Source organism: Trichechus manatus, unplaced genomic scaffold, assembly GCF_000243295.1.
Source record: "Trichechus manatus latirostris isolate Lorelei unplaced genomic scaffold, TriManLat1.0 scaffold00090, whole genome shotgun sequence".
Taxonomy (NCBI): domain Eukaryota; kingdom Metazoa; phylum Chordata; class Mammalia; order Sirenia; family Trichechidae; genus Trichechus; species Trichechus manatus.
The window spans coordinates 151132-171246 of NW_004444026.1; the positions used below are offsets into that span (position 1 = coordinate 151132).

General features: G+C 37.8%; 1 protein-coding gene across 1 annotated transcript in view; it reads left to right on the top strand.

Moving 5' to 3' along the window:
• ADAM18 (ADAM metallopeptidase domain 18) overlaps positions 1–20115 on the top strand; it is a 125489-nt gene that overhangs the window by 80775 nt on the left and 24599 nt on the right. The window contains exons 13-14 of the mRNA XM_004382137.1: positions 3696–3791; positions 15139–15337. Coding sequence (XP_004382194.1) covers positions 3696–3791; positions 15139–15337 — 295 coding nt within the window. The remainder of the gene's footprint in view (positions 1–3695; positions 3792–15138; positions 15338–20115) is intronic.

Below are 20115 nucleotides of genomic sequence, written 5' to 3' on the forward strand. Positions count from 1 at the left end.
AAAGAAAACAAAAATCCTCACAACTGGACCAATAAGCAACATCATGATAAACAGAGAAAAGATTGAAGTTGTCAAGGATTTCTTTTTACTTGTATCTATAATCAACACCCATGTAAGCGTCAGTCAAGAAATCAGAAGATGCATTGTACTGGGCAAATCTGCTGCAAAAGACCTTTTTAAAGTGTTGAAAAGCAAAGATGTCACCTTGAAGACTAAGGTGTGCCTGATCCAAGCCATGGTGTTTTCAGTCATCTCATATGCATGCGAAAGCTGAACGATGAATAAGGAAGCCTGAAGAATTGATGCCTTTGAATTATGGTGTTGGCAAAGAACATTGAATATACCACGGACTGCCAAAAGAATGAAGAAATCTGTCTTGGAAGATGTACAACCAGTATGCTCCTTAGAAGCAAGGATGAGTATACCACATCTCACATACTTTGGACATGTTATCAGGGGGGATCTGTCCCTGGAGAAGGACATCATGCTTGGTAAAGTAGAGGGTTATCGAAAAAAAGGAAGACCCTCGACTAGATGGATTGACACAGTGGCTGTAACAATGGGTTTAAGCATCACAAGGATAGTAAGGACGGCTCAAAACCAGGCAGTGTTTTTTTCTGTTGTACATAGGGTCGCTATGAGTTAGAACTGATTCAATGGCACCTGACAGCAACATTCTTCTATTTATCATTGGCTTATTCACCATTTTGAATTTGACATAAATATCTTAGCAATTAATATTATCTTAATGCTTAGAAGGCTACTCCATGCATTTACAGAAGTTTGTAATAAAAATTTCAGATAAATATACTTCTTAGGCTGGGTTCTCTAGAGTAGTAAAACCAGTGAAACATATATATATATATATATATATATATATATATATATAAACCCATTGCTGTGGAGCTGATTCTGACTCATAGCAACCCTATAGGACAGAGTAGAACTGGCTCCAGGATTTCCAAGGGGCAGCTGGTGGATTCGAACTGCCAACCTTTTGGTTAGCGACCATAGCTCTTAACTACTACGCCACCAGAACTCTGACTATATTCAATATTCCGACTATATTCAGTAGTGTGGTTTTTTGTTTGTTTTAAGGAAGAATGCCTATTATTACTGCTAAAATACATCATTGTTCTGAAGAGAGACATATGAGTTTTAAATATTGGAAAGAACAATACAAAATGTATTTTTGGACAGATCATAGAGAAATTCTTTTTATAAAATGCAAAGCAACCAACTGAAGAACTAGTTAAGCAAATGAGAATTCACAGTCATGCTGAATGTAAGAACAAGAGACAAAAAGTAGTAGTATTGTGACTTCTGGTTTCCTGTCGAATGTGTAAAGAGCTTGGAAGTCATCACTGTCAACTTCCAAGAGGAAGAAAGCTGAAAAATTGAAAACCAACAATTCTTCTTAGATTCATCAGAGAATCCAAGTCACAGAGCAGACCACTACCCCCAAAACTGTAAATACAGCAGGTACAGAGAATCACAGCTCACCTAGAGGAAAGACTTTTGCTGGAGCCAGCATCAGAGAGAAATACTTAAAGGGAAATTTACTTATTCCTAGAGTCTAAGCACCTTGAGAGATAAAAACTCCTGAAAGCCAGGCCTTAGGTGTCTCCTTCCACCACACACACTTTCAAGAGTTTTGTTGTGTGCTGTCAACCCTATAGGACAGAATAAAACTGCCCCATTGGGCTTCCTAGACTGTAATATTTATGGGAGTAGATTGCCAGGTTTTTTCTTCTACAGAGCCACTGGTGGGTTTGAACCACTGACTTTTCTGTTAGCAGTCAAGTGCTGAAGCACTGCGCCACCAGGGCTGCTTTTTCCATGAGTTTTACCTACCTTCATTTTTTTTTTTTTTTTTTTGTTCAATAGCTCAAGTTTTATTCTTTTGTAAAAAATATTTTATTGTGATTTTGGTGAAAGTTTGCACAGGAAATTAGGTTCTCATTTAACAATTTCTGTACATATTGTTCAGTGACATTGGTTACATTTTCACACTATATCAGCATTCTCATTATTTCCATTCTGGTTATTTTGTTTCCCTTAATCTAGCTTCCTTGCCACGCCCCCTTATCTTCTCATTTTTAATCTAGGGAAAATATTTACCATTTTGTTTAATTTAGATGATTATTTAGAGGAGCACAGTACTCATGGGTGATATTATTTATTTTATGGGCCAACCTGCCATTTGACTGAAAGATGATCTATGGGAGTGGTTTAAGATCCATGTTTAAAGGGTTTCCTAGGGCAATAATCGTAGGGGTTCATCTAGTCTCTACCGGTCCACTAAGTCTGGCCTTTTTAAAAAGAAATTGAGTTTCATTCTACATTTTTCTCCCATTCTATCTATTGAGTCTATTGAGTCTCTGGAACCGTCGGTAGTGGTAGCCAGGCACCATCTAGTTCTTCTGGTCTCAAGGTAGATGAGGCTGTTGTTTGTGTGGACTACTAGTTTTGTAGACTGGTTTCTTCTTTGCTTCTTTGGTTTCCTTCTTTCTCTTTTGCTCCAGATGAATAGAGACAGACAGTCCTACCTTCACATCAAAGGACAAGATCTTTGAAACTAGATCTTTGAGTAAATGACAAACATTTGATTAAAAAAAATGTTAAGAATATTAAAAAACTGTATAAATGCAATGTACTTATGTGGAAACAATATTTGGTTTGTTAAGTTAGGTTGTCACCTAATTTTAATAACAGTTGGCTGCTATTTACCTTGCTAAAAAACGTACACTAATATACCCTTTTTATTTTCATTATAGTAAAACATGAAAAAAATGTGATTTTTGTTACATTTATTGCCTAACTTTAACTTTATTCATGAAGTGAAACTTCTTACTAAACAAATCAATTGGAATAAGGCAAATGGAGCCAGTTTAATTTTCTCCTGGGAAGTCTTTTTTTGTTTTTTTGTTTTTTTAAGGCTGTATTTCCATGTTGGTAATTTATGAGAAAAATACTAAGTAATTTAGCTAATAAGTGTTATTGATTGACTGCTATTTTAAATATTATTTCTTTAGTTATTACAATTATGTGTACCTTTGAATATTCTAGCAATGTTGCTGTTAGGTGCGGTCGAGTCGGTTCCGAGTCATAGCGACCCTATGTACAACAGAACGAAACACTGCCCGGTCCTACACCATCCTCACAATCGTTGTTGTGCTTGAGCCCATTGTTGCAGCCACTGTATCAATCCATCTTGTTGAGGGTCTTCCTCTTTCTCGCTGACCCTCTACCTTACCAAGCATGATGTCCTTCTCCAGGGACCGATCCCTCCTGATAACACGTCCAAATTATGTGAGATGTAGTCTCTCATGTCTGTCAGTTTGTCGTAGTGTGGGGGCTTGTGTGTTGCTGTGATGCTGGAAGCTATGCCACCGGTATTCAAATACGAGCAGGATCACCCATGGTGGACAGGTTTCAGATGAGCTTCCAGACTAAGACAGACTAGGAAGAAGGGCCTGGCAGTTTACTTTCGAAAAGAATTAGCCAGTGAAAACCTTATGAATAGCAGCAGAATTCTAGCAATAGTAAAATAATAAAGCTTCATTGAATATAATTATATTGTGTAACCAAAAGAAAAGTTGAATACAAGAGGATGTTAAATAGAAGCTGAGATTAAAAAACAAGAGCTCAAAAGTGGTTGAACCAGAATAATATTTCTTCTTGTAAAATGATAGGAATGCCAATTTAAAAACTGCTGTGATTATAATACATGTAAGCTGAAAGGCTCAGTAAAATGTGGATCTGGAGCATGCTGTACTTCCAAATGTGAGGTAAGTTTCTGGTATTTATGAAAAGGGAATTGAACTATGATAATAGAAGCTTGTATTCATGGAATCAATGTTGAATTGATAAAAAATAATGTAGAAGTAACTGAGTGAAATAAAATACAGAGTATAGAGACAAGCATATATATATAAGGGAACGACCTATGAAATAAGGAAGGCTTCTCTGATTGGTACTGATTATTCTATAGTGCTGAAATCACAAAGTTGATCATGCACTAAACTGTCAAATAAAAAGGAAAATAAACATATATTTTACTATATTAAAAATGAAAATTATAAACTCTTAAAAAGTTATAGTAAAAAATGGTCAATGATTGTGAAAACATTAACATAAATAAGAAACAAAATGCAGAGCATATAGAACATGCAATACCCACATATAAATAAGTAAAAGGCAAATCACACACACACACAGGAAAAAGGCATGTCCTAGCAATGTACAACAAAGAAAAATATAAGGGTTTAATGCGTATACTGATCATCTGCAATAATTAAGGCAGACACAAATAAAAATAATAATGCAATATTATTCAGCAGCCATTCAAACAGCAATTTTTAAAAACAATTTCAAGTATTGGCTAAGAAGTAGGGATAGAGATTTCTTAACTATTGCTGTGGAATTTTGCATTGCTATAGTCTCTCTGGTGGGCAATATTCCTTATGTATTTTAATAAAACGTATATTATCATCAATATAATTGATTATCATCAGTGTCTCTCTTGTGTATACAGCTAGAAACATGCACACGCATGGAAAGCTTGGGACAGAATATTAACTCTGGATTTTTGTTTTGCAATAGAAAATAATAGAAACAAACTAAATATCTATTGGTATTGGAATGGTTACATTATTATTGCACATTGTATGAGAGTTAATAAATATGAACTAAAAATTCATGCACTAATATCCATGCACAATTATAATATTATATCCAAGACACATGTTTGGATAGGGAAGCAAGTTCCACAAAGCAAGTTCTGCAAAATATTTTATGATACCAGTATGGTAAATCACAGACATAACTATGCCAAATACTCTTTTTGCCCAATTTTTCTGTTCAGGCATAATTTATACACAGTGAATTTTTCTCTTTTAGTGAACTTTCTGAATGTCCTGACAAACATATTCAATGTTATAACCACAACCACAATGAAGGTATAGAACAGTTCCATCACCATCAGCCTCAAATATCTCTGTGCCTCTTTGTAGTCAATCCATACTTCTGTCCCCAGCCCCTGGTAACCACTTAACTGTTTTCCACCTCTATAATTTTGACTTTGCAAAACTATCACATAAACGAAACCATATGTGTAAATATTTGGATTAGGCTTCTTAGTATAAGGCGTTTACGATTCTTTCAAGTTGTGGTGTTTATCGTAGCTCATTTCTTTTTTTATCACTGAATACTACTACAGGTGTTTTAAAGATACACCACAGTTTGTTAATCCACTCCCCAGCTGAGGAACATTTGAGTTGTTTTTGATTTTTGGTAATAAAAATACAGCGGCTATAAATAATATTTATGAACAGATTTAGTATGAATAGAGAATTTCATTTCATATAGCCAGATATTCAGGAGTGAGATTTTTGGGAACCTGGTACATGTATATTGAATTTTATAAGAAACTGAGAAGTTGTTTCCAAAGTGGGTATACTGTCGTGAATTCCCACCAGCCATTTACGGGACTCAGAGTTGCTCTGCCATCTCCTTTGTGCTTGGCATTGTCATTTTGCTATTCTAATAGGTGTGAAGTAGTATTTTACTGTGCCTTGCATTTGTGTTTCCCTAATGACTAATGCTATTTGATGGACTTATTTGCCATCTGTGTATCTTTCTTGGTGAAGTGTCTTACTTGTTCCAAGTATTTTTTTGCCTGTTCAAAAAGTCGTGTTGCTTGTTTTCTTATTATTTAGTTTTGAAAATCTATATGTTCTGGATGCAAGCCCTTCATCAAATATGAATTTACAAATCTTTTTGGGGCTTGCCCTTTGACTCTTTACAGTGTCTTTTCAAGAGCAGAAAATCTTCAGTTAGATTAAATTTAATTTATTGATGTCTTATTTTATGCAACATGCATTTTTTTTACTTTACTTCTCAAAAATTTTTGTCTATCCCATGGTCCAAAGTTATTTTCCTATTCTGTAATGTTTTATAGTTTACATTTATGTTTGTGATCTGTTTTGAGTTAAATTTTATATAGGACTGAAGTATGGATTAACACTAATTTTGATGTACATATATCCAATTGTTCCAGGACCATTTGTTGAAAACCCTATCCTTTCTCCACTGAATAGTTTTTGTATTGTTATAAAAAATCAATTTACTATATAAATGTTGCTCTGTTTCTTGTTTTTCTTTCTGTTACATTGATTTATATGTCTATACTTTCTCCAACATTGCAATGTCTTGACTACTGTGGTTTTATAATAAGTCTGGAAATCAGGTTGTGTGAGACATCTAATTTTTTTTTTCTTTTTCAAAATAGTTTTGGCTATTTTACTTACTTTGCCTTTCCATATAAATTTTAAAGGCTGCTTGTCAGTTTCTATTAAAAAAAAAATCCTGCGAGACTTTGATTGGAATTGCTTTTGATCAATACATCTGTTTGGGAGAACTGACATCTTAACAATTTTGAATTTTTCCATCCAAGAACATAGTATATATCTCCATTTTTGAAGTCTTTTTTATTTCCTTCATCAGTGCTTTGCAGTTTAAGTAGCAGAACTGTTGCTACTTATTTGAAAAATGTATACATAAGTATTTCATGTATCCTCATGTACAGGTGAAAATGGACTTTTTTATGGTGCTTTAGGTGAAAGTTTACAGCTCAAGTTAATTTCTCATTCAAAAATTTATACACATATTGCTTTGTGACATTGGTTGCAATCCCCACAATGTGACAGCATGCTCCCCATTTTCACCTCCAGTTCCCTGTATCTGTCCATCCAGTTCCTGTCCCTTCCTGCCTTCTCATCCTGCTTTTGCACAGGAGCTGCCCATTTGATCTCATATATTTGATTGAACTAAGAAGCACGTTTTTCACCTGCATTATTTTTTGTTTTATAGGCATATTTAACCTTTGTCTGAAAAGTGGGCTTCAGGAATGGTTTCTGTTCTGGTTTAGCAGAGTGTCCGTGGGCCGTAGTCTCAGGGGTTCCTCCAGTCTTTGTCAGACCATTAAGTCTGGTCTTTTAATGTGACTTTGAATTCTGTTCTACATCTTTCTCCTGCTCTTTCCAGGACTCTCTGTTGTGTTCCCTGTCAGGGCAGTCATTGGTGGTAGCCAGGCACAATCTAGTTCTTTTGGTCTCAGGCTGATGAAGTCTCTGATTCATTTGGTCTTTTAGTCCTTTGGGCTAATATTTTCCTTCTTTAGTTTTCTTCATTCTCCTTTGCTCCGGGTGGAATGGGACCAATAGATATATCTTAAATGACCACTCTCAGGCTACTCACCAAAATGGGATGTAGAACATTTTCTTTATAAACTATGTTATGCCAGTTGACCTAGATGTTGCCCAAGACTATCGTCCCCAGGCCCTAGCCCCAGCTACTCGTTCCCTCAAAGTTTTTGGATGTATCTAGGAAACTTCCATGCTATTGCTTTGGTCCAGTTGTGCTGACTTCCCCTATATTGTGTTTTGTCCTTCCCTTCACTGAAGTTGACATTTGTCTACTATCTAGTTAGTGATTTCCCCTCTCTCTCCCTCCCCACCGTAGTAACCATCAAAGAATGCTTTTTTCTGTGTGTAAATCTTTTCTTGAGTTCTTATAATAGTGGTCTCATACAGTATTTGTCCTTTTGTGACTGACTCATTTCACTCAGCATAAGGCCGTCCAGATTCATCCATGTGGTGAGATGTTTTACAGATTCATCATTCTTTATCGTTGTGTAGTATTCCATTGTGCATATGTACAGTAATTTGTTTATCCATTCATCTGTTGATGGGCATTTAGGTTGTTTCCATCTTTTTGCTATTGTAGAACTGCAATGGACATGGGTGTGCATATGTCTATTTGTGTGATGGCTCTTATTTCTCTCGGGTATGTTCTTAGGAGTAGTATTGCTGGATCGTATGGTATTTCTATTTCTAGCTTTTTAAGGAAGCGTTATATTGTTTTCCAAAGTGGTTGTACCATTTTACATTCCCACCAGCAGTGCATAAGAGTGCCAATCTCCCCATAACGTCTCCAACATTTGTTATTTTCTGTTTTTTGGATTAGTGCCAGTATTGTCAGGGTGAGATGATGTGGTGTGATTAATTACTTTCATGAGTGGCCTTTCTAGCCATGAGTCTTGTAACTCCCACCCAGGTGCTTGTGTGATAGGGTAATTGTGACCCACCAAGGGGATTGGTCAGTTTTGCCTTAAAAGAGAGCCAATTCCAGAGCAGGAGAAGGAGCCCACCACTAAGGAAGGAGAGACAAGCAGGAGAGACCCAGCAGCAGAGACCAGGCAGCAAGAGATGGCACTGTGGGATTCCGAGCCCATGGAGAGAGAAAGCTAAGTGCCTTTGGGCAGAGACTGAGGGCCAGGGAGAGGCATGTCTGTGAGCACAGCTGGGAAGAGGCTATCCTGATGGAAGAACTGTATCCTGAGTGTTCTTGAGCCTGAACTGTAACTGTTACTTCCCTAATAAACCCTGTAATTATGAGTATGATCTGTGAGTTCTGTGTGGCTATTGCAATGAATTATCAAACCCAGTAGAGAGTGCTGTGGGAGGGAGGGTTCATGTCAGATTTGGTAGAGATGGCAGAGAGAGGATCTCCACCTCATAGGAATCAGCCTTGGGCTGTTGATCTTGGTTCTCCTTCCCCTTCAGGGGGTTGGAGGAGGTCAGACACCTCCCCCACAGCGTTTTTACAGATGGTATTTCAATGTAGTTTTGATTTGCATTTCTCTAACGGCTAATAATTATGAGCATTTCCTCATGAGCCTATCAGCTGCCTGAATGTCTTCTTTGGTGAAGTGTCTGTTCATATCCTTTGCTGATTTTTTAAGTGGATTATTTGTCCATTTGTTGTTGATGTGTTGTAGTATCTTGTAGATTTTAGAGATTAGACTCCTATCAGATATGCCATAGCCAGAAATTTTCCCCAGTCTGTAAGTTCTCTTTTTACTCTCTTGGTGAAGGCTTTTGATGAGCATAAGTGATATTTAGAAGCTCCCAGTTATCTAGTTTCTCTTCTGGTGTTTCTGCATTGTTAGTTAGGGTTCATATACTATTTATGCCATGTATTAGGGCTCCTACTGTTGTCCCTAAATTTTCTTCCATGATCTTCATCTTTTTAGATTTTATATTTAAGTCTTTGATCCATTTTGAGTTAATTTTTGTGTTTGGTGAGGTATGGGTCCTATTTCATTTTTTTACAGATGAATATCCAGTTATGCCAGCACCATTTGTTAAAAAGACTGTCTTTTCCCCATTTAATGGACTTTGGGCGTTTGTCAAATATCAGCTGCTCATAGATGGATGGATTTGCAACTGGGTTCTCAATTCTGTTCCATTGGTCTGTGTATCTGTTGTTGTACCAGTACCAGGCTGTTTTGACTACCATGGTTGTATAATAGGTTCTAAAATCAGGTAGTGTGAGGCTTCCCACTTTGTTCTTCTTCAGTAATGCTTTACTTATCTGAGGCCTCTTCCCTTTCCATATGAAGTTGGTGATTTGTTCCTCCATCTCGTTAAAAACTGCTATTGGAATTTGGACTGGGATTGCATTGTATCTGTAGATTGCTTTGGGTAGAACGAACATTTTCACTATGTTCAGTCTTCCAATCCACGAAGATATGTTTTTCCACTTACGTAGGTCTCTTTTGGTTTCCTGCAGTAGTGTTTTGTAGTTTTCTTTCTATAGGTCTTTTAGTTTCTTGGTTAGATTTATTCCTAAGTATTTTGTCTTCTTGGGGGCTATTGTAAATGGTATTGATTTGGTGATCTCCTTTTCAAAGTTCTCTTTATTGGTGTAGAGGAATCCTACTGATTTCTGTATGTTCATCTTGTAACCTTCTACTTTGCTGAAATCTCCTATTAGTTCCAGTAGGTTTTTTGTTGATTCTTTGGGGTTTTCTGAGTAAAAGATCATATCATCTGCGAATAGGGATAATTTTACCTCTTTCTTATCAATTTGGTTGCCCTTTATTTCTTTTTCTTGCCTTATTGCTCTGGCTAGGACCTCCAGCAGAATGTTGAATAAGATTGATGATAAAGGGTATCTTTGTCTGGTTCCCATTCTCAGGGGGAATGCTTTCAGTCCCTCTCTGTTTAGAATGATGTTGACTGTTGGCTTTGTGTAATGCCCTTTATTATGTCAAGGAATTTCCCTTCTATACCTATTTTGCTGAGAGTTTTTGTCAGGAATGGGTACTGGACTTCGTCAAATGCCTTTTATGTGTCTATTGATAAGATCATGTGGTTCTTTTCTTTTGTTTTATTTATGTGATGGATTACATTGGTTGATTTTCTAATATTGTACCATCCCTGAATACCTGGTATGAATCCTGCTTAGTCATGATGTGTTATTTTTTTGATAAGCTGTTGAATACTACTGGCTAGAATTTTGTTGAGGATTTTTAGGTCTATGTTCATGAGGGATATTGGTCTGTAGTTTTCTTTTTTTGTGGTGTCTTTGCCTGGTTTTCGTATCAGGATTATGCTAGCTTCATAGAATGAGTTCTGGAGTATTCCTTCCTTTTCTATGCTCTGAAATAGCTTGAGTAGTATTGTGTTAGCTCTTCTCTGAAAGTTTTATAAAATTGTCCAGTGAAGCCATCCAAGCCTGGACTTTTGTTGTTGTTGCTGTTGGGAGTTTTTTTATTTTTTATTATTACTTCTTCAATCTCTTCTTTTGTTATGGGTTTATTTAGTTTTTCTACCTTGGTTTGTGTTAATTTAGGCAGGTGATGTGTTTCTAGAAATTTGTCCATTTCCTCTAGGTTTTCAAATTTGTTGGAGTACAATTTTTCATAGTATTCTGTTACGATCCTTTTTATTTCAGTTGGATCTGTTGTGATATCAACTGTCTCATTTCTTATTTGAGTTATTTGCTTCCTCTTCTGTTTTTCTTTTGTCAGTTTGACCAGCGGTTTGTCGGTTTTGCTGATCTTTACAAAGAACCAACTTTTGGTCTTGTTGATTCTCTCACTTGTTTTTCTATTCTCTATTTCATTTATTTCTGCTCTAATCTTTATTATTTCCTTTCTTCTGGTGAATGAGGGTTTCTTTTGCTGCTCTCTTTCTATTTGTTCAAGTTGTAGGGTTAATATTTTGATTTTGGTCCTTTCTTGTCTTTTGATGTGTGCATTTATTGCTATAAATTGACCTCTAAGCACTGCTTTCACTGTGTTCCAAAGGTTTTGGTAAAATGTGTTTTCACTACAATGAGATATCATCTCACCCCAACAAGGCTGGCACTAATCCAAAAACCAGAAAATAATAAATGCTGGAGAGGTTGTGGAGAGACTGGAACACTTATGCTCTGCTACTAGGAATGTAACATGGTACAACCACTTTGGAAAACGATTTGGCTCTTCCCTAAAAAGCTAGGAATAAAAGTACCATATGATACAGCAATCCCAGTCCTTGGAATATATCCTAGCGAAATAAGAGCTGTCACATGAATAGACATATGCACACCCATGTTCACTGCAGCATTTTTCACAATAGCAAGAAGATGGAAACAACCTAGGTACCCATCAATAGATGAATGGATAAACAAATTATGGTACATAAGCACAATGGAATACTACACAAAGATAAAGAACAATGATGAATTTGCAAAACATCTCACAACATGGATGAATCTGGTGGACATTATGCTGAGTGAAATTAATCAGTCACAAAAAGACAAATATTGTATGAGATCACTATTGTAAAACTCAGGAAAAAGCTGAAACATAGAAGAAAGTATTCTTTGATGGTTAAAAGGGTGGGGAGGGATGGGGAGGAGAATTTACTACCTATATAGTAGACAAGGATCGTCTTTGGTGAAGGGAAGGACAACACACAATACAGGGGAAGTCAGCACAACTGGACCTTGGTTCTATCAAGGTCTACCTTATGTGGGGTTCTTTTAGCTTCTTAAAAAGATATATTCTTGTCTTTCATAATATCAGGGAAGTTTTCTGCCAGCAAGTCTTCAACAATTCTCTCTGTATTTTCTGTTATCCCCCCTTGTTATGGTACTCCAATCACTGGTAGGTTTTTCCTCTTGATAGTATCCCACATAATTCTTAGGCTTTCTTAATTTTTTTTTTCATTCTTTTTTCTTATTTTTCCTCAAACAGATTGATGCCAAGGGATTTATCTTCAATCTTACTAATTCTGACTTCTATTGTCTCAATTCTGCCTTATGACCTTCTATTGAGTTGTCTAATTCTGAAAAGTTATTGTTAATCTTTTGGATTTCTAGTTGCTGTCTTTATGGTTTCTAGCAGCCTGTTAATTCTGTCGTTTTGTTCTTGTATAGTTTTCCTGAATTCGTCTATTGCTTTGTCTGTATGTTCCTTGGCACTGTCTGAGTTTTGCATGATCTCGTTCTTTATCTCTTGGAGAGCTCTGTATATCAGTCTTTTGAATTGTTTATCAGGTAGTTCCATTGCCTTATATTCCCCCTGAAGGTTTTCTGTTCTTTACTTTGGTCTATTACTGAAGCCATCTTCTTTATGTGATTTGATATTGACTGTTGTCTGTAAAGCATCAATAAGTTATTATATTTATTTATTGTATTTTTGTTTACTGCATCCTGTATTTTTGTTTTGTTTTGATATGTCCAAGTAGTCTGGGTGTGTGAGCTACTTTTGTTTTGGGTGTTGTTGAAGCTCTCACGTCCTGTCTCCAGGTTGTCAGAGCAGCTACTAGGTGTGTGAGCCCAGAAGTCTGTTCATTATTCTTGCAGGAGTGCGGTTATTCAGGGCATAGATGTCCGGGTTATTGGCCATTGAGTGTGTGGTGCTGACTTTCACCTACAGTCCTAGGCAGGCAGGGCTCTGTGGGGGTGTTTGGAGCAGGCACATGTCTCTGGTTGCAGTGGGGGGCAATGTTTGGGGCAAGGTGGAGGTTGTGATGGCTGCCCCCTGGTGCCTGGATGGAGGATGTTTCCCTGTCTTCCAGAGCACATAGTGGGTAGGGTAGTGCAGCCAGTCCATTGGCTGGAGGGTGTGGGAGGCACCACTAATTCTCATACCCCATCATGGGTGACTAGATGAAGTGGGTGGTACCACCGGCCCTCAGGACCCCAGTGTGGGTGGGTGAGGTTTCTTCTTAGGGGGCAGGGTGGTGTCGAATGTCACAAATCTGCAACTCCCTCTTGGCTGCTACAGATAAAATGGATTTCAGGTATATGTTCTGCTTTTTTATGCTAATGAGGGTGTGTGGTGTTGAATCGGCCCACAAGGGACTGGGCTGGGATGAAGTGTGCTGCAAGTCTGTGGACCCCATATGCCAGTAGCCTCCTGACCATCCATGAGTTCCAGGCTTAGGGGGCATGGGGTTGCTGAATGCTGTGGGATTGGTGTCAGAGTGGAGTGTGGGAAGGGTGAGAGGAAGGGAGTGCTTCTCTGCTGTGAAGCTCTGGTGAGGGGAGGGGGTTACTTTGCCAGCATGCATGGTAGGTTGGGAGCTTACACTTAACTTTCGCAGGTCTGGTGTTACTCCTGTTTGGTTCTGAAGGTGTGTGCAGATTTGTTGCTGCTTGGCTGCACTAGACATGGTGGGCCTCTGCTTGTGATATTGCCACTCGCCAGCCCATGTGCACTATGCAGACTCAGATAGCAGGGTGCTGGTGATCCTGCAATCTGTAGTTCCCTGTTTCTGCTGCTTTTGAATTGTCTCTCCTTCTACCTGCCACTCAGTCTGATTCTTCAGCTTTGTCTTTGATGATTAGGGTTTCTAATTTGTTATATATACTTGATGCACTTGTTTTTTTGGGTCTTTGTTGTATGAGAGATGACAGGAAGTGTCTGACTATTCCACTGTCTTGGCCCCACCTCAGAAAATGTACTTTTAAAATGTTTCAATTTAAAAACGTTTGAGTATATAAAATATGATTAATTTTTGTTTATTGACCTTCTATTTGGTGATTTTGCTAAAATCACTTTTTAATTCTAGGTACATTTTTGAGTATTCTTTGGTATTCCCACATTTATGTTATCTGAGAACACAGTTTTGTTATTTACAATCTGTATTTTTTTTCCCTTTGTCTTATTTCACTGGTTAACACCTATAGTACAAAATTGAATAGGAGCAGTGAGAGCAGATATCCTTACCTTGGTCCTGATTGTAAAGAGAAAGCGTTTGGTCTTATACCATCCAGTATGAAGTTACCTGGAAGGCTTTTGTTTCATTTTGTTTTGTAGTTATTCTTCATCAGGTTGAGGGAGTTTCTTTTTATTTTTATTTTGCTGAATGTTTTTACTATGAATGGATATTAAATTAGGTCAGAAACTTTCTTGGCATCTCTTTAGTTAATCCCCCACCCAAAACCCACTGCCGTCAAGTCAATTCCAACTCACATCAACCCCATAGGGTTTCCAAGGCAGTAAATCTTTAAGGCAGCAAACTGTGGACCTGCTGGTGGTTTTGAGACAGGCAGCTGCTGGATGGAGGCTGAGAGGAGCTAAGCCTCAATTTTCCCTCTGTGGCAACCCCAGTGCGACTACTCTGATCTGATGATGTTGGCATCATCACAGAAACTGTCCACCAATCCTGATGGACCACATTCCTGAACATGCCCTGAAGAGGAGCCCACCCCTACTCTGTTTCTTTCCCATATAAATCCCTGTGCCTGCCAATTGAGGAGCCATCTTGGCAATGCAGGTCCTGGTGTGCTCCTTTGCTTGGCTAACGAAATAAAGTTTTCTTCTTTTGCTTTCGCCTGACTCATGCCTCTGTGTCGTGCTAAGCAAGACCTGGAGGTCCAGTAACAATGTCTAACCACTAACCTTTTGGTTAGCAGTTGGTTAGAGCCAGTGATTGAAATCAGGCGGTCTGGCTCCTGAGTTTTTGCAAGGAAAAAAAAAGTAGAAATGTTTTTCTGATTTCAAGAACAGATATGTTTGATCTGTGCAGTCTCCTACCCACATGCTGATTGAGTGAGATGACCTCCCAATGTGGAACATAAAGCAGTTGGACAGTTGAAAATTTATAAGGGATCCTTTTCTGCCCTTGAGAAAGAAAATATTCTACAGACTTCACAATGAATACTATACTTGATTTGTCTTTCATAGAACTCACAGCTTTGGGAACTCTGATTCCCTCAGTTAACAATAATCAGGAAGTAATTGATAAGAAATGTAATTCACAGATCATAATTTTCTTTCTCTTTTCCTTGTAGCTGTCAATAGCAGGTACTCCATGTAGAAAGAGTATTGATGAAGAGTGTGATTTTGCAGAATATTGCAATGGGACTTCTAGTAATTGTGTTCCTGACACTTACATAATGAATGGCTATATGTGCAAGTTGGGAACTGCGTATTGTTATAATGGAAGATGCCAAACTACCGATAATCAGTGTGCTGAAGTATTTGGAAAAGGTATTGCCCTTTCTTATATGTTTATTTTATATTAAATTCAAAGTCTTCTGTAGATTGTAATACATATTGTAAAACTATAGAAATGGAAGAACATGAATCTTAAGCTCAAATAAAAATTAAATTTGAATTAAATAATTTTGGTTTTGGTAGGAGCATTTGAAATTATCCAGGATAGGACTGTGTATTTATAGTCTCAATATTTGACTTTTTGTTTCTGGTAGTTAGTTACCTGGTCAAAAATCCATGTTTACTGGTCATAATTTATATAAAGATTGGAGTGCCACGTTAGTACATTCTGAAATTTTACTTAGTTCCCTTTTATGCCCCACTTTCATGATGTAATTTTAATGACATAAAAAAAAAAAACACTGGGTGAATTTTATTCAAGTATATACATATTTCCTCTATGAATAAAAATTGCTAGCATAACAGGAGTCATAAGCCACCTGATCAAAACTTATTTCTATGTTTTCTTCTCAAACAGCTGTTGAAAGTAGAAATTATTCGTAATAACCCAATATAATTTTGTATTTTTAGATGAATTAAATTTGAATAGATGAAAATTATGTAATGAAATGCATTCAAACATAATATTTGCTGACTGAATAAAGACAAGTAGCATTATAACAAATTTTGGTTACTTGCATAGTGGTAACTAAGGAGTTCAGTTAGTACCAAATGACATGGTATGTGGTTCATGTTGTCTTCTTAATTATTTGAAACTTGTTTTTAGTAAAAAATTTTAGATTAGATGACTTACCCAAAATTCACTCATAACTGCAGAGGTGTGATCTCTTAAATCACAGGTCAGTGCTGCTTTCTATATACTATGTTTTCAGGATCTATGTCAATGCTTATTTTTATTTGAAAATACTATTTGTCATTATCACAGTAACTTATGATCAGGGTTTAATACATAATTTAAAATACAATTAAATAATACATTTTGTAAGATCCATTAAGGAGAGTTTAAGTCATACTCCTTTTTTTAATAAAAATCATTTGACCCATAATTGAGTTTCCTGATACTTGACACCTTTATGAGTTCCAACTGAAATAAGGATGTTTAAGAAACACTTTTAACCTAAATGGGCCCAAAATGTGATCTTTTGATGCAATTCATTTCTTCGTTAGGCTCATGTTACATACAGGCATTTTCCTTGTTTCTATATCACAAATCTACAAGTTGCTGTGGAGTAGATTCGCACTCATGGCGACCCTGTGTGCTCCCTAGGGTTTTCAATGACTGATTTTTTTGGATGTAGGTCATCAGGTCTTTCTTTCAAGGTGTATTCAAACCTCCAACCTTTCAGTTAGCAGCCAAGCACATTAACCGTTTGCACCATCCAGGGACTCCAGTTTACAAATACCACAGGACAAAAGGCTACTCTAAAAGTAGTTTACTGTGTGAGACATATGAATTAACAAGTATTTGCTTCAATGTTGTATGCTTTCTTTAAATGAATTTAAAGTTTTAAAGTTAGTGTAGAAGGATAAGTAGATTTGTCCATCAAAAAATATTTACTGAGTATCTATGTATACTGGGCTGTTAGTAAGCCACAAAACAGGCAGTCACATACTCGTATTCATGGAAGTTACAATCAAGAGACAAAGACAGTAAATACAATAAACACAAATGAAATAGATAACTTCTAGTTTCACTAAGTGCAGTAAAAGAAAAGAAAATAGAATGCTATAAGAAAGACAAACAATCTGTAGTAGACAAGCAAAGTACTGCCAGATGTCATCAGATAGTCTCTAGCTGTCAGCTCCTGCAGAATTTGTCTCAACTGGGCAGAGACACCTCGCCCAAAGACACATCCTAACCAGGACAGCACATATACAATGATTAATTGGGGTAGGGGTGTAAAGGCCTGCCTATTTGGCCCAATCGAGCACACTCTGGCAGGTTATTTATGTTCCAAAGCTACCTCTGGGGTTCGCTAAGTATTTTTGAGGCCCGCATCTGAGTTTGACTTCTCCCTTGCCCTATCCTGCTTTTTCCCCCTCACTTCCACAGGTTTTGATCCCTAATAAATAGACAGCATATCAAACTTCATGTTGATGCTGGCTTCTAGAGACCCAACCACTAACAGTTGGTACTGAGAGTGGTCTGAGAAAATAGCTAATAAGGCTAGTTTTCAAAACTAAATCACCCACTTCCAGGCTGTCAATGAGCACTCCATCACTGGTGGAATCTGATGGCACACTCACTGGGTGAATTGGAATAATATACTAGAGAAAGAGAATGCAGTAGCTGGTGCAGTTGAAAAGTATGGAGGAAACAGTAATTACAAGGACAATGTATTGGATAACTATTGCTAAATATCATTGAAACCTGGCTTGCAGGAGGAGGGTGTTGTGCATTTGAAATCAAAATGTGAAAGCTGGAGGGACCATGCTGTTAATTTATGAAGGATCTCTCATCCCCTAAAACAGAAGGTTAGAAAAAGCTGAAGAATTAATTGTGAGGTTGAAGGAAATCCAGAGAAGGTTAAATTTCCAAACAATAAGGTCTGTTTTGCAAGAATTAAGGTTCAATTTGGGGGGAAGAAAATGGGACTGTGGCTCTTGGGATGGAGACAGTTGCAAATTTGTCCCCCAAAATTTTGTATCTCTGGACATCTCTGAAAGTTCTGAAGCTATAGACATGCCCCAGCCCCCTTTCATCATCCCCTTCCTGTTAAGAATGGGGTAAGTACATTTTTCTTGCTTGAAGATTATGCAGAAGCCTATTGTTCATAACACAACTTGTATTCTTGTCAAGATCTACCTCTTGCCCTTCCTGGCCACTAGCTGAAAATTAGGGCCAAGGCATAATATAAAAGAGTCATGGATGTGCTAGGCCTGATAAGGGAATGAAGGAACTATACCCCAAAGCAGCTTAGGTCCTAGCCAGCAGTTACTGCCAGGAGAAAGGGAGTACAGATGGGACTGGATTTTGAGAGTATTTGATCATAAGATTGGATAGAGAAGAGTTTGTTGTTTTAGGAGCACTCCTCCAGGATACAGGATTTAACACCCTGGCAAGGATCCCAGAAGGTAGTGTAAACTTTCTACTAGGATGGCTTCCAGAAGCATGGGGGGAAAAGAATGATGGCCTACTCTTGAGTGAGGTGGAAAGTAGGAAAGTGCTCTGTAGCATCCAGGATGGAATGCCAGTAGCCCTTCCCCTGGGATCATAAAACACAGAAGACCCTATAATATTAAAAGTGTAGGTTGTGAGAAAAGATCCATGTGGAGCTTATAGCAATCTTCTGTGGGAGGATGACAGTGCAAGTCTTCTGGGGTTCTAGAACAAAGCCATGTTATCTAAAGTGGAGAATTAGACTACCTTGGAAAATACTCTGGGCATACTACTGGGTCTAGTAGAGATGGAGAATCTGATTTTGGGACACAAAGTGACCAAGTATTCAGAACTTTTCATCAAGAGCTTGGTTCTGTCATATCTACTAGGTTATATGGTTAAATAGATGTCAGTCATTTATCTGGAATCAAGCACAAGCTAAAAGAGAGGGCAGAAGAAAATTTAATGAGCAGGAAACCCAGAACAGTATGTCTTTATTCACTCTCAGCTCAGCTCACACCTATGGATACACAGGATTTCTATTACCAGCTGACACAAGAGAAAAAAGCCTGAGGCTTGTTTTACAGGTGGGTTGACTCAGTAACTAGTTACAACCCCAATATGGACAGTAGTTCTACTGCAGTTTCACTTGCAAGTGGCTTTTAAAGACGTTGACCACCTGGTAATCCATTTTCTGTGGAAGAAGACGTAATCAGAGGTTATAATATAGATGCACTCATGGGCAGTGACAAAGAGCCCAGCTGGTTGGTGAGCAGCCTGGATGTGGAAAGATTAGAAGATTAAGAGCAAGAGTTCTGGGTTATAAATTTGTGTATGGACACATGAAGCTCCCTGGCTGGCACAAAGTTTAAGCACTTGACTACTAACCGAAAGGTTGACAATATGAACATACCCAGAGGCGCCTTGGAAGACAAGTCTGGTGATCTTCCAAAAGACCACAGCCTTGAAAACCACATGGAGCAGTTCTACTCTGCACACTTGGGGTTGCCATGAGTTAGAATCGACTTGATGGCAACTAACAACACATGGGACACATGGGAATGGGCAAGAAACATGAAGCTCTTTGTATTAATCCACAAGGTTAACATCCACCAAAGAGCATCCACCATGGAAGAGACACAAAACAGCCAAGTAGACATAAAGACTTGACAAGTGTACATCAGCCAGTATCTGTCATCGACCATCCCAGTGTCTGCAGGATGGACACGTTTCTTGACTTTCTGTATTTCCTTCCTTTCTTGCTTCTGAAATAGCTGATTTTTTCCCCCGAATTTAGCTCATCTTTTTCTTGAATACTTGCACAACCTCGTCAAATGCAGCCAGGAGTAACCAAGACACATTCAGTTTCCTTACCTCTTTGTCTAAGGCAACAAGTTCATTAAAGTCATTACCTCCCTTCAAATTATTGAGAAGATAATTTCACCACTGCCAAGCATAAATTACTCTCCTTTTAGCCTCTGATAATAGTTTTCTCACCACCTATGCCAGGCTCCAATGCCAATGCCACATATTTTCTGCCTTTTTACAGAGGCAGTCCACTTCTAGGTACCAACTTCTATGTTTAATGAAATGCAAATAACCCCTAAGTCTCCAAGGTTTACATATCTAACACGGCTATTTAGCTACTCCGCATCTGGCACCCAGACCAACGGATGAGTCTCTATCTAAAACATTGCTGATACCACATTAG